We start from the raw sequence: 13,330 nt of genomic DNA, 5'->3' as shown, positions 1-13,330 counted from the left end.
CTGCACTGTTTCTTACAAAATTTAGCTACAGATTGCAACAAAAATAAACATAGTATCTTATTTCTGATATTGTTGCCGAATCTGTCTGGCCTCTGCATAACTTGAGTATGTGCTAATCGCCTTCCTGATATTAATGATCAAACTCTGATGAAATCATTGAGAAAATTTCTGTGAACTCTTCAACAAAGGCTGGAGAGTATTTTGGAGGCCTGTAAATAGTGATAAAAAGAACACGTGGAGCACCTTTCAACAAAATCCCAATATTCAAAAGACAAGTACTGAAAAAATGACACTTGCTTGCATTGATAGACATCTTTAAATAGAGCTGCTACACCTCCACTTCATCGAACAGTCCTGTAGACACTCATAAAATTAAAATTAGGAGGGGTTGTTTCATTGAGGACTGTTGTACTGCAGCTAACTTCTAGCCATGTTTCAATTACAAACATAAAATCCAGATTGTTTGTGGTTATTAAGTCACTGATTAGAAATTATTTATTTATGATTAATTAACCACCAATTGTTCTCAGAAAGATGTCTTTATCAGTTTAACTGCAATTAATGTTCTGTAAAAATATTGACCAGAGAGGATGCTGGCTGAAATATTTTCAGAGATAAGATGAGTTTAACTGTCTTTTTAAACCAGGGGTAAAATAAAGCATATACCATAGGATTCAGACCTGAGTTAACATACATGACCCATGTCAAAACATTTATGGTTGTGGAAGAAACTGCTGAAATGGAACAGATATAGTATGGAATCCAACAAAGCAGATAAACTGTGACAATGATTCCTAATGTCAGAGCAGCTTTGCTCTCAGATTTCCTTCTCACTGAAACTTCATTTACGCATTTGCCACCCTTCATCAGGGCGTTTATAACTTTCACTTGCTGATGTACAACATAGAAAATCCTCAAATATAAAGATATGATCAGAATACAAGGACAAATAAAAGAAATAAACAGATCAGTGACTCTCCAGGCAAAACCCATCATAAAAGAACACTCTCCATAACACATGTATGTTCTGAGTGAAATTACAAAGGCAGTGCAATAAGTTGAAGAGCAAACCCAGCTCAGACAGATGCTTATTAATGTTTTAGTCATGGTTATTTTCTGTGGGTACAGTAAAGGGTTACACACAGCCACATAACGATCAACAGCAATTAATACTAAATTACTAAGAGATGATGAGAGAAGCATCCAAATAAATATTGAATAGAGTCCACAGAAAGTGTTTCCAAAGTACCAACACATCTCAATCAGCCTCATGGCCTCTATGGGCATCACAAGTCCAAAAAGCATGTCAGCCACAGCTAGAGAGAGAATTATCAGGTTGGTTGGAGTGTGAAGCTTCTTGAAGTGAGAGATGGAGATGATCACCAGCAGGTTCAGAAACACAGTCCATGCTGAAAGCACTGATACAAACATGTAAATGACATTGTATTCATGACTAGAGCGTTTTCCCTTGATACATGATGAATTGATGGAAGGAAAGCAGTGTTGAATCTCATGATCCTCTGTCTCAAAGGCCATGAGTGAGTCTACTCCTGTAAGGAGTTTGTTCTGCTCTCCTTAGTGTCCTTTAATTTTATACAGTGTCTGTATCAGACTGACCAACCCATCTACCGCCTACTCTGATGCTGCATAATGACTTTTTTTTCCTCTGAAACTTTCAACCTAGATATGACAATTTATGACCTATACAGTATTCCTGCTATATTTTTTGTAATAATTTTTTTTTATTTTTTATTTTGCAATTAATTATCTAGACTACGATGGTCCTCATTAGTCTAATATGTTCTACCACAGTTTCATCATGTTTTCATTAGGGCTGCCCTCGACTAAATATTTTTCTGGTCGACTAGTAGTCGTTTATTTTAAGTATTAGTCAACTAATCACACGTTTATTAATGAATAATTTAAATCATGCTAATGTGCCTTTAATTGCTTACATAGCCTAATAAGCGGTTCAAGCGCACACATAAAGCATGCAACACTGGCAGATGTAATGATGTTGAATGTCTCAGGGAAAAACAGTAATAATAAACCTCATTAACGTCTTAAAAATCTATTGATAAACCAGTGTTTTCTGTTTAAGAGATGAATTTGGTGACACTGACTTGACATCTCCACAGTAGTGGATGCGCCTGCTTGCAAGTTTCATACGGATTACATAATCTGAGAATACACACACACACACACACACACACACACAGTACTGTGCAAAAGTCTAAGGCCACTAGTATTTTCACCAACAAAAAAAAATGTTTTTTAAGTCAGATATTTCTATATTTCGCTGTAGTGTCAGTAGTAAATATCAGTTTACTACTCCTCTTCATACTCACACTCCTTGGGCATGTATTTGTATCTGCTAGAGAGCCCTTGAAGTTGTTACTTTCTCTGTTACTTTCCAGCACACTTGGAGAAACAAACTTTGTTCCAACATCTCCCATGACTGAGAAGGTAAGTACTCGCTCCTGTTTGTTTATTCACCGTGAGATGTTGTGAGAATTTTGAGTCTGGTTTCTTTACAAGGAATGATTTTCTCACTCATACTTTATCTCCTGGCCGAAAGGAAGGAATTTTGGCACTGTTTGGCATCCTTGTAAACCTTGCTTTTCTATTAATTGGCATTGACATACTGCCTAATGGCAGAATCCAGTGTGGTCTAGGAGTGTGGAATAGGAAGAATGTGCAGTTTTATGTGCATTTGTCTCCCTCTCATCAATTCAAAATGAGTTTTGTTAGTAGTTGCATGTGGTGTCACTCTGTAGACGTTTAAGAATGCAGTTACTTCTTGTTTCCAAGGCTTGTGCAACTGGGCAGCAGTTTAGAATCAATTCTTGAGGACTCTATTAAAACGTTCAACAGCACCATTTGCTTGAGCATGATACACACTAGTGCGGATGTGTGTAATTCCATTGTCCTTCATGAAATCCTGGAATGTTAATGAGCAGAACTGACTGCCATTGTCAGTAACTATGTATGCAGATTTACCTTCGCGAGCGAACACTGAAGTTAGAATATCACTAATGTAGCTGTGGTGACAGATGGAGTGAAAGCCACCCCAGGCCATTTACTGTAGTAGTCCAGTAGCGTAATGGTATAACAATAATCATGTGTAGCAATTTTGAATGGTCCTACTACATCAACAGCTACTTTTTGAAAAGGCCCTTACAGCAATTCCCCTGGCTACATCGGGGCTGCATGTGTGCGTGCTGACTTATCATTAATTTTACAAGCAGTACATGTTTTTATGAGGCCACTGACCATCGCATCCATGTGCACCAATACAGCTCGCATAGTCATTGTTTCATTTGCATGATATCCTGGTGTCCTTCATGTGCAAGATGCATGAGTGTAGTGCGAAGTGATACTGGTACCAGAACACAAGAACCAAGTAGGAGGACTGGAGCCTCAGCAGAAAGTTCATGTCGTAAGTGATAGTAAGGACACAGCTCCACAGGAGCGTCTGTTTGTTTCTTTGGCCACCAACTTTGCATTGTGGTTTTTAGGCGAGCAAGTTAAGGGCAGCAATCACTTTGTTCTTCCAAAAGTGAGAGAGGTATGGGGCCTTTCACAGTGTCTATTTCACCAAGCAATGCAGGTTCAGCATTTTGCTCGTAATCTTGTGATTCTACTGGCATTCTAGACAAGCAGTCAGCTATACAGTTTTTGTGTCCAGCCCTACGCAGAGTTAATAATGCTTAATGGTCCATTCTGAGAGTGAATCTTCTCCCCTGGAGGCATGTTATTCAACGTTCCACAGCGAAAATACATAGTGAGTAGTGTTTTCATCTTTAGAAAACAGTCCTCCGCCTCAGGTGGGCAGTTCATGCTTGTTTGTGAAGCCGTTTTTAGCAGGCGCCGTAAAGGATCAACAACAGTTGCATACTAGGGCACAAACCTTCAGCTGAAATAGTGTGACTCAAGTATTACACACTCTGCTGGGCGAATGTACTTTTGTTGAGGTTCAATTTCAGGTTTGCATTCTTGAGGCGCTGTAAGACAGCCTTCAGACATCGATCATGTTTCTCGTTGGTTTCGCCATAACATATCATATAATCAAGATAGCATTAGCAACCTGGCAGATTTCCTAAGAGTGTTTGCATTTTTTTTTTAAATGCAGCGGGTACCGAAGCAAGACAATAGGTGACCCATGTAAATAGGTACAGTCCCTTTGCAACATTGAAACACAGCCATGGTTTCTGCATTCCACAGCTAGAGGCAACTGATGATAAACACTCTATAAGTTGATCTGCAAAAATAGTGTAGCACCCTTCAACTCCGCAAACAGCTCTTGCATTTCACGAGTTCACGCTCATATATATTTAGCTGAGGTATGGAATGCGTATTTGGCGTGCTGTCCGGGGAAGGGCTCTGAGCTCGGGAATGGCCCGAACCTAAAGTACCCCCCTTCCCCGTCTATTTATAAAGTGAACTTGAAGTGAGGAGATGGGGTGGAGGAGGGATGCTTATAAAACGTCAATGGATAGAGGTAAGTCAGCGATATTTATACTAATGTGTTGATTACTTGATTGTGGTCCACCTGTGTTGATAAGGCTATGTATCTGACGCGCTCCTCCCGAATCGTGTTATTAAAACATCATATGTGGTAGTGGGTGTAAATCCACAATAATACTTTTATTTGGCTCGTGTAAATCCACACACATACGGATTGTTGTTTCTTTTTCATCACCACTAATGGTGAAACCCAGGGGCTCACATCTATGATCTCCATGATTCCAGTTTTTAGGACCTGTTGTATCTCATTTAACACATCCTGACACATCCTTCCACAGTGGAAGCTGGCAGACTTTTTGCTGCACAGGTTTAATGGTGTTTTCCACTTGCACCTTATGTATGATTCCTTTTTACACACTTGCCTTGCACATTTAAATGTTCGTCCGCAAAATCGAGCACCCTAGTTGTCACTTGAATTGCATGCATTGAAGTACTGTGCATATCAGTGATTTTCAGATGCTATATAAAAGTTCAGTTCAAATTTGCATCAGCTGTAATAGCATTACAAGTCACTGTAGCAGTCATAAAATTCAGTACAGGCAATGGCTGTCTAGAATAAGTTTCACTTTATGAGCACAGCTTTTTGGTGTTGCTATTTCAACTTCACAGTAAATTTTATCATCCACGGAAGTGTTAAAATTAAGCACTGTCATTTCTGGCATAGAAATGTCTTGCACTGTTTTCACGCGAATCTTGGGCTGAATGCATTTGATAATACGTTTCTGAGTTCATGACCATGTTTTTTGCATTTATTACAAATAGCAGATGCAGTAGGACAGTCTCTATCATTAGCTAAGTGATTATGTGATCCACAGTGGTAGCAATGTTGATTTGGTTTTGGTGCTTTATAATCTTTGCATCTCTTTAATTGTTTGTATCGTGTTTTATGATATTTCCACTGACTCTTATTTGCCAAAACAGCCCGAACAGCACTCTGTGGTTGGTTTCCACTTGCATCCATACCAGAAAGGAGTGAAGTATTATGTGGGCTGAACTTGACACGCTAAATTCACAGTTTTTTCTTTTTTTCTGAGTGATCTCATCCTCCAGCAGCAATCTGTTAAGCACTGCAAGCAGCCACGCTTATTGCAACTGCATAGCCACTAGCCTCACACCCTCTACCCAACCCTAACCTGTGTCCGTAAATTATACATCCATCGAAAGCCCCAAAGGAAATCTGTCAGTTAACATTCCTCCATGTTATTCATCTTTTGCAGATGGGTCCAGTCCTACGGCAGCCTCCAAGTTACCACCACACCGACCTGGGATTGTGCAATCGATTGAATCCCAGGTGAAACCATTCCTAAGGGTCGGATCTACTCGTTGTCCATCCCTGAACAAATGGCCATGCAAGAATACATCGAAGAGGCTCTGAGACAAGGGTACATCAGACCTTCCACCTACCCAGCTGCTACAAGCTTTTACTTTGTCCCAAAGAAGGATGGAGGTTTAGGATGGACCCTAAAAAAATCACAGTGAAATTTAGTTACTCACTCCCTCTAGTCCCATCCTCCCTTGAACAACTCCGCAAAGCCTGCATATTCAACAAACTGAACCTCAGGAGTGCATATAATCTGATCAGAACTCGGGAAGGAGATTAATGTAAGATGGCATTCATCACCCCTGCAGGTCACTATGAATATCTTGTAATGCCATACGGCCTAGTAAACGCCCCCACTGTACTCCAGAGTTTCATGGATAAAGTCCTCCGAGATTTCCTGAACCGCTTTTTTATTGTGTACATTGATGATATTCTCAGCTTCTCCCACAATCAAACTGAACATCGACGTCAGTTCTCTCAAGTGCTCCAGAGAGAGTTCTCCCTGTTCTTGAAAGCTGAGAACTGCGTTTTCCACCAGACTTCCGTCGAGTTCTTGGGTTAGCACCTCAGCGAGGAAGGAGTCAGGATGGATGACCATAAAACCCAAGCCATTACCTCCTGGCCCACTCCTAAGTCAATCAAGGATTTACAGAGATTCCTGGGTTTTGAAAACTTTTACCGTCGATTCATAAACCAGTACAGCATGATAACAGCGGCAGTAATATTACTCTTGAAAGGTTAGCCGAATACCCTTTTCTGGACTCCAGAAGCTGAAAATGCTTTCCAAACACTTAAGACCACCTTTACCACTACTCCTCTACTCCAGCATCCAGATCCTGAAAGGAAGTCCGTTGTAGAAGTGGATGCTTTAACGTCAGGCGTTGGGGCTATCCTGTCACAGTACCCCAAAAAACTTTTGGCTGTGAAACTCGCCCTGGAACAATGGAGACACTGGTTGGAAGGGGCCAGATATCCGTTTCTTGTACTTGCCGACCACAAAAACCTCCAGTACTTGAAGGAAGCAAAGAGACTTAACCCTCGCAAAGCGCGATGGACTAATTTCGGTTTCATTTCCAGATATCCTACCGTCCAGGATCAAAGAACACGATAGCAGATACCCTGTCCTGCCTCCACCCTCCCGCAGAACCATAAAAGAACCAGAACCCATTTTGTCAACCAAGTTATTTGTCAATCCCATTCAGTGGGACCTTGATGAACAGATCCGTGAGCTATCACAATACATGCCCGTTCCTCCAGAATGCCCCGCTAATAAAATCTACGTACCCGAAGATCTCCGCACTTCCCTCATCTCCTCTGCTCACTCATCCATTGGAACAGGTCACCCTGGCATCCGCAAAACATATTCCACACTTCATCATTATATTATATCATATTATAAGCGTCCAATTTATTTTTTTATTTTTTTTTTATTTAGGAAGTGAATTAAGTGGAAGGTTGCAAGTTACGGACAGCAATATCTTTATATTATTTAAATAACTCAAGACTCATTGCAGTTTATTTATTTTTAGATTTTTATTTACTTATTTTTTTTTTTTTCAATGGGCTAGTTGCATATCTCCGCCATCTTGGATTTCCAGTCTTGCGAGTGTGTGCGTAGATATTTCCGGTTGTGCTAAACGTCAGTGCTGAGAACCGGAGAAATCCAAATATTACCTTCTATATGTTTACAGGATTTTTAATATCACTTCAAATGCAAATAAGATATACACTGCTCTTATTACTATACTATAAATGTTAACTGAGCCAGTGGATTTGAAACTTGTGTATGTTTGGATCTGGTGAATGAATTTAATACACTTGTTGAACTCATGGTGCGTATACAACAGCTACATAATGTATTTTTATCTTACCAATTATGTAAATGTGCAAATTACTTATTTCTCGAAAATGTTTGTATTACATTGATTTTTTTTTTAATGAAATATTTACCTCGTGAGACGTGGGCTGCGATTTATCTTCATAAGTATCCTTTCTCAGTTGTTTACATACATCAGTTTGTTTCATCATTTTTCTTAAAACATATTTTATTTTACACAATTAACTAATACATGACTCATTTAAATATCTGTTTTATCTGATAATTAATGCAAAAGAATAACAATATACCTTCGCTGCTCGGATAATGATTTATGTCAGTCAGATAATGATTTATGCTGCAGATCTTTCACAAAACATATAAACATTGATAAAAATACACATGAATGCAAACAGCGATCTTTTAATTAATGCAAACCTACCATAATTACATTTCTTTAATTGTGCAGTTACGATTATAAATTATGTTATCAAATAAAGTTAATAAAACATGTTTTATCAGAAATCTCTGTGCGTCTCGTTTGACAGTCAGAAACCTTGATCTTACATAACAGTCAGAACAAAATCAGCTCTTCGAAAATGTAAAGTATTGCATATTTGAGTGGTTTGTGTTTGAAAGAAGAAATCCCTGTGGACTGATTAACCTGACGTTGACGCTGATCCGCATAATCAACAGAAAAATAAAGCAACAGAGTGATATGCATCCTTTATTGTGCTGTAACAGTGATCCAATATATTACTGTCTCTTGTGGGACATGTAACATGCTGTCTGTATTTTGGAAGTTCACGGGAGAGATTGGCTTTATTAAAGTCCCCAAGAATGATTAAAATGGAGTCCGGGTGTTGTTGTTCTGTCTCTGTGATCTGCTCAGCGAGTTTCTGTAAAGCTGAGCTCACGTGTGCTTGCGGAGGAATATAAACACTCACCAGAATGAACGAGTGAAACTCCCGCAGCGATTAGAACAGCTTGCAGTTAATGAGGAGTGTTTTGAGATTTGAGCAGCACATCTTCTTTAACACAGTTACATCTGTACACCACCGTTCATTGATGTAAAAGCATGGCCCACGCGTCCGCTCTGAACAGCTGAAAGTCCGGCAGATGGAGCCTCAGGAGTGCGCCAGCTGATTTTCCACGTCTGCGTGTCCTCTTGAAGCGTGTGATCAGCGCAACCGCCCCGTCGACAAGAATGTCCAGCAAAACATCAGAATAGTAGAAAACCGGTAATATATCGGGATATGTGTGTTGCCGAATGTCCAGCAATTCGTCCCTGGTAAACTGATTGCAGGAATATAACTAAAGACAGGACAAACTAACACAAACACAAAAATAACTGCAGAGCACGTCACGGAGGCAGCCATCATGTATTGGTGCCAACGGCTAACCTGGACCGTTTAATCACTTGCTCACATGACTCTTTGAAAAACAGATTAATTCAAGGAATGAAACACCGTGTTGCTCTACATTGTTGTATAAAATTATTATCATATATATGTGCAGATATTTAGAAAAGTACATTGCTTGTGCAAAGAATATAAAAATATAAAACTCATACATGGGTTTCTTTTCTTTAATTTCTTGAATTATAAGAGCATCCTAACTGTATTCTAAGGCTTCATCGCGATTGGATTCTCAAGACGTGTTTTTGTTTGTTTTTTTTAAATTCAGTGACTCAATAATGTCAGCTCTACTATCATCTCTCAGTCCCTCACAGTCACACATACAGCACAATGACATTATCTCATGGGAATGTCTATAAATTATAATGAAAGAAAAATAACCTTCTGTTTTCTTCTTTTAAATAACTTCAAAAAGTTGCGCTTGAAAATGATGGAAACTTCCTTCTGCTTGTGCGCAGCTTGTTACAGTACCGAGTCCTGACTAGCCAATCACCATTATTTAGTTCGTGAATTATCATAGGTAGATAATTTTAACATTTAATTTGCATTATAAATGTTACATAAAACACAACATTATTAATGTAAGGGGGATAGTTAGGGGTGATGGTGGTGTCACAAAGGGGATGCTTTTTGTCATTTTTGTTGACACTTTTCTAAGGTACCTTAACATTTTGTCTGAATACTGTATTAAATGCACAAGTATTTTTGAGATTTTTGAAATTATTTTTTATAATTGTTGAAAACTTACATTTAAATACAAATTCCATATAGCTTGGATCAACTGACTCCTACTCTACATGATAATATGATTATAATATGACCAAGTCACATTCTCAGATTTGCCCTCAGAATTCTTTCTCACTGAACCATCCATCACTGATTACAATTGTAGTGTTATAGAAGGGGGAGCAAAACCTGCTGAGAAAAATGCTCACTAAACTTTTGATCATTGTTAATTCCTGTGGTTACATTATCAGCTACATACCAATCAGCAGCAATACAAATGTAATTACTGAGAAAAGTTGAAACAGGCTTGGAGTGTGAATCTTCTTGAAGTGAGAGATGGAGATGATCACCAGCAGGTTCAAACATAGTATCTTCTGACAGCAATAAAAAAGAAATAAAAAAAAATAATAATAAAAAATACATGGAATTATATTAATGTCTGGAGCTTCTCCCTTGATACATGACAAGTTGATGGCATGAAAGCAGTATTGAGTCTCATGATCCTCTGTCGGTATAATGTAGATTTTGAGATTTTGGGCTATTTGCCTTTTTGTGTATGTTCATGATAGATTTCCATCAGTAGTGAATGAGTACATCCAAAAATTCACTTTTAAGTGCTTTTACTGCGCGTTACCTAATTGCGTCTGATTTCAATTTAGATTTAAATTTCAGTACTTCTTTTAAAAGGCCATTTTCTCAAAATTAGTTTTATTGATATTTTGTTCTCATGGACTGAGTCAGAAATATCCACTTCAGCAGCAGTTAAATACAACTTACATCTTTCCAGACTTATTCCTATCCATATTCTGAATGGCTTTTACAATGGGGATTGTTCCCATTTTATTTAAATAACACACACACACACACACACACACACACACAAACTATATTCTGATTTAAGAAGAGATAAAAGGAATATCTAACATCCCCTCTGTAATCAAACAAATATGCCAACAAAATCTGGCTAATCCATTGATCAAATTTCCATTCTGAAAATGTATGCAAATGAATGCATATTTTAATAAAATATTTCATAAAACATGTATTATTCAATGATCTCAATCTCCATACTTGGCAGCGTCCATAAACAGGGTAATATGAATGAGAAATGTGTGCCTTCATCAAGTGTAACAGGATAATATTTTCAGCTATTAACAACTTAAATTCTGCTTAATAAACAATAAACACAAACACAATTATCAACATGTTTCAATGTTAAAAATCATCTCATCCAAATAAAAAAAATATGCCATGATAAGAACATAGAATGAAACACAAGAGTATAATGATAAGTAACTGTTCAATGAATGTCTCCATATTAAAATCAAACCAAAACTTTAGAACTGTATTTTAGCATTAGATTGTTCTTTATTATTGTGGTTTGTGATGAACCACCATGATAATACATTTGACACTTACACATAGTTCTAAATGACTAAATAAAATGTTTTATTTATTTATTTCAACTCAGATTCTGCACGACTGGTAAAAGTGAAATATGAAATACATAAGATATGTCTTTATAATAATTTATTCCATTAGATTTGAGGTATGTGATTCTTACTTAATTTTCCTGATAATGCAACACAACTGAACATTTTTTCCACTTAAACCTGCTGTTAAAATAAGCTTGCTTAATTGTTAAATTCTGATAAAATCTGCATTTGAACAGAGTATAATTATAAAGGAATGTTACTCAATGAAACAAACTATATAATATTAAAATGTATTTAGTGTAAATTAAAAGGATAATATATTATAATTATCTACTTTAGGACTTTATAACAATTGCATTTTATATTAATTTGTTCTCAGAATGATGGCTTTATCAGATTAATTACAATTGATGTTCTGTTAAAATATTGATCAGAGAGGATGCTGGCTGAAATATTTTCAGAGATAAGATGAGTTTAACTGTGTTTTTAAACCAGGGGTAAAATAAAGCATAGACCATAGGATTCATACCCGAGTTAATATACAAGACCCATGTTAAAACATTTATGGTTGTGGAAGTGATTATTGATATAGAACAGATATAGTACGGAATCCAACAAAGCAGATAAACTGTGACAATGATTCCTAAAGTCAGAGCAGCTTTGCTCTCAGATTTCCTCCTCACTGATCCTTCCGTTACACATTTACCACTCTTCATCAGAGAGTTTATGACTTTCACTTGCTGATGTACAACATAGAAAATCCTCAAATATAAAGTTATGATGAGGATACAAGGAGACATAAAGGACAAAATCAGATCAGAGACTCTCCAGGCAAAAGTTAATATAACAGAGCAATTGCCGTAACACACGTCTGTTCTGTGTGAGATGCTAAAATATCCATTATTAATTGCATAGTAAGTGAAATAAGATGAAAAGCAAAACCAGCAGAGACAGATGGACAATAAAGTTTTAGTCATTGTTATTTTCTGTGGGTACAATAAAGGGTAACACACAGCCACATAACGATCAACTGCAATTAAAACTAAATGACTGAGAGACACAGAAATAAGCAATTCAAGGATCACTGTAAACAGTCCACAGTAAGTGTCTCCAAAGTACCAACATGTCTCAATCAGGTTTATGGCCTCTATGGGCATGACAATTAGTCCGATAAGCATGTCAGCCACAGCCAGAGAGAGAATGATCAGGTTGGTTGGAGTGTGAAGCTTCTTGAAGTGAGAGATGGAGATGATCACCAGCAGGTTTAGAAACACAGTCCACGCTGACAGCAATGAAAAAATCACATACATGATATTGTATTCGTGACTGGAGTGTTTTCCCTTGATACATGATGAGTTGATGGCAGGAAAGCAGTATTGAGTCCCATGATCCTCTGTCTCATAGGCCATGAGTGAGTCTCCTGTTAGGAGTTTGTTCTGCTCTCCTTACTCTCCTTTCATTTATACAGTGTCTGGATCAGACTGACCAACCCATTTACCGCCCTCTCTGATGCTGCATGAGGAAGAATACATCAATAATATAATATAACATACTAATAATTAAAATAATTAAAATAATGATAATAACTCTTTATATCACTGGTCCTTGATTGTGATTTGTTAAACAACTTTTAAAGCAGTTGTAAATTATTCAAGAAAAACGTGACTGTGATCCTTATTACATCAGTATTACTGTGCCATTACTCTTGAGCAGTATTCACAAAAACTACTGAACATAACATGACTGTAGTGGAAAAGAGCTTATTCAGTCTGATTAAAGTGAATAAAAGCTCTTAGAGCAGTTCTTTATTTAAACTGATTGAAGAGGTAGTTGGATGAGGTAGTGAGCAGACCAATTCTGAAGAAAGTGTGTGTGTATGTGTGTTGGAGGGAGGTTGGCAAAAGAAGGGAGGGGGCCAATGCAGAGGGCTTTGCAGGTGAGACGGGTTCCATAAATGTCCTGGATGGAGGTGATAGAGACATCAATGATCTTCTCAGCTGCTCACACTATGCGTTGAAGTGACTTGCGGCAGGACGCGTTACAGGCACCATACCACATAGTGATGCAGCTCGTCAGAATGCTTTCG

The 13,330-nt window shown here is 37.8% G+C and overlaps 1 protein-coding gene and 1 pseudogene across 1 annotated transcript; both read right to left on the bottom strand.

Annotated features, from left to right (window-relative positions):
* Positions 1-558: 558 nt before the first annotated feature.
* Positions 559-1,593, bottom strand: LOC128021699 (trace amine-associated receptor 13c-like). The gene has a single exon (XM_052608999.1). The coding sequence runs from the start codon at positions 1,534-1,536 to the stop codon at positions 559-561; it is 978 nt and encodes a 325-aa protein (XP_052464959.1). The 5' UTR covers positions 1,537-1,593.
* Positions 1,594-11,645: 10,052 nt separating this feature from the next.
* Positions 11,646-12,704, bottom strand: LOC128021691 (trace amine-associated receptor 13c-like; annotated as a pseudogene).
* Between the last annotated feature and the right edge of the window lie 626 nt (positions 12,705-13,330).

This window comes from Carassius gibelio, chromosome A10, assembly GCF_023724105.1.
Source record: "Carassius gibelio isolate Cgi1373 ecotype wild population from Czech Republic chromosome A10, carGib1.2-hapl.c, whole genome shotgun sequence".
NCBI classification, from domain to species: Eukaryota; Metazoa; Chordata; class Actinopteri; order Cypriniformes; family Cyprinidae; genus Carassius; species Carassius gibelio.
The sequence above is the reverse complement of the archived record's forward strand: the minus strand, read 5'-3'. Positions and strand labels throughout refer to the sequence as shown.

Coding starts and splice junctions, on each gene's coding strand:
- LOC128021699 (XM_052608999.1), bottom strand. CDS start 1,536: ATGGCCTTTGAGACAGAGGATCATGAGATTCAACACTGCTTTCCTTCC.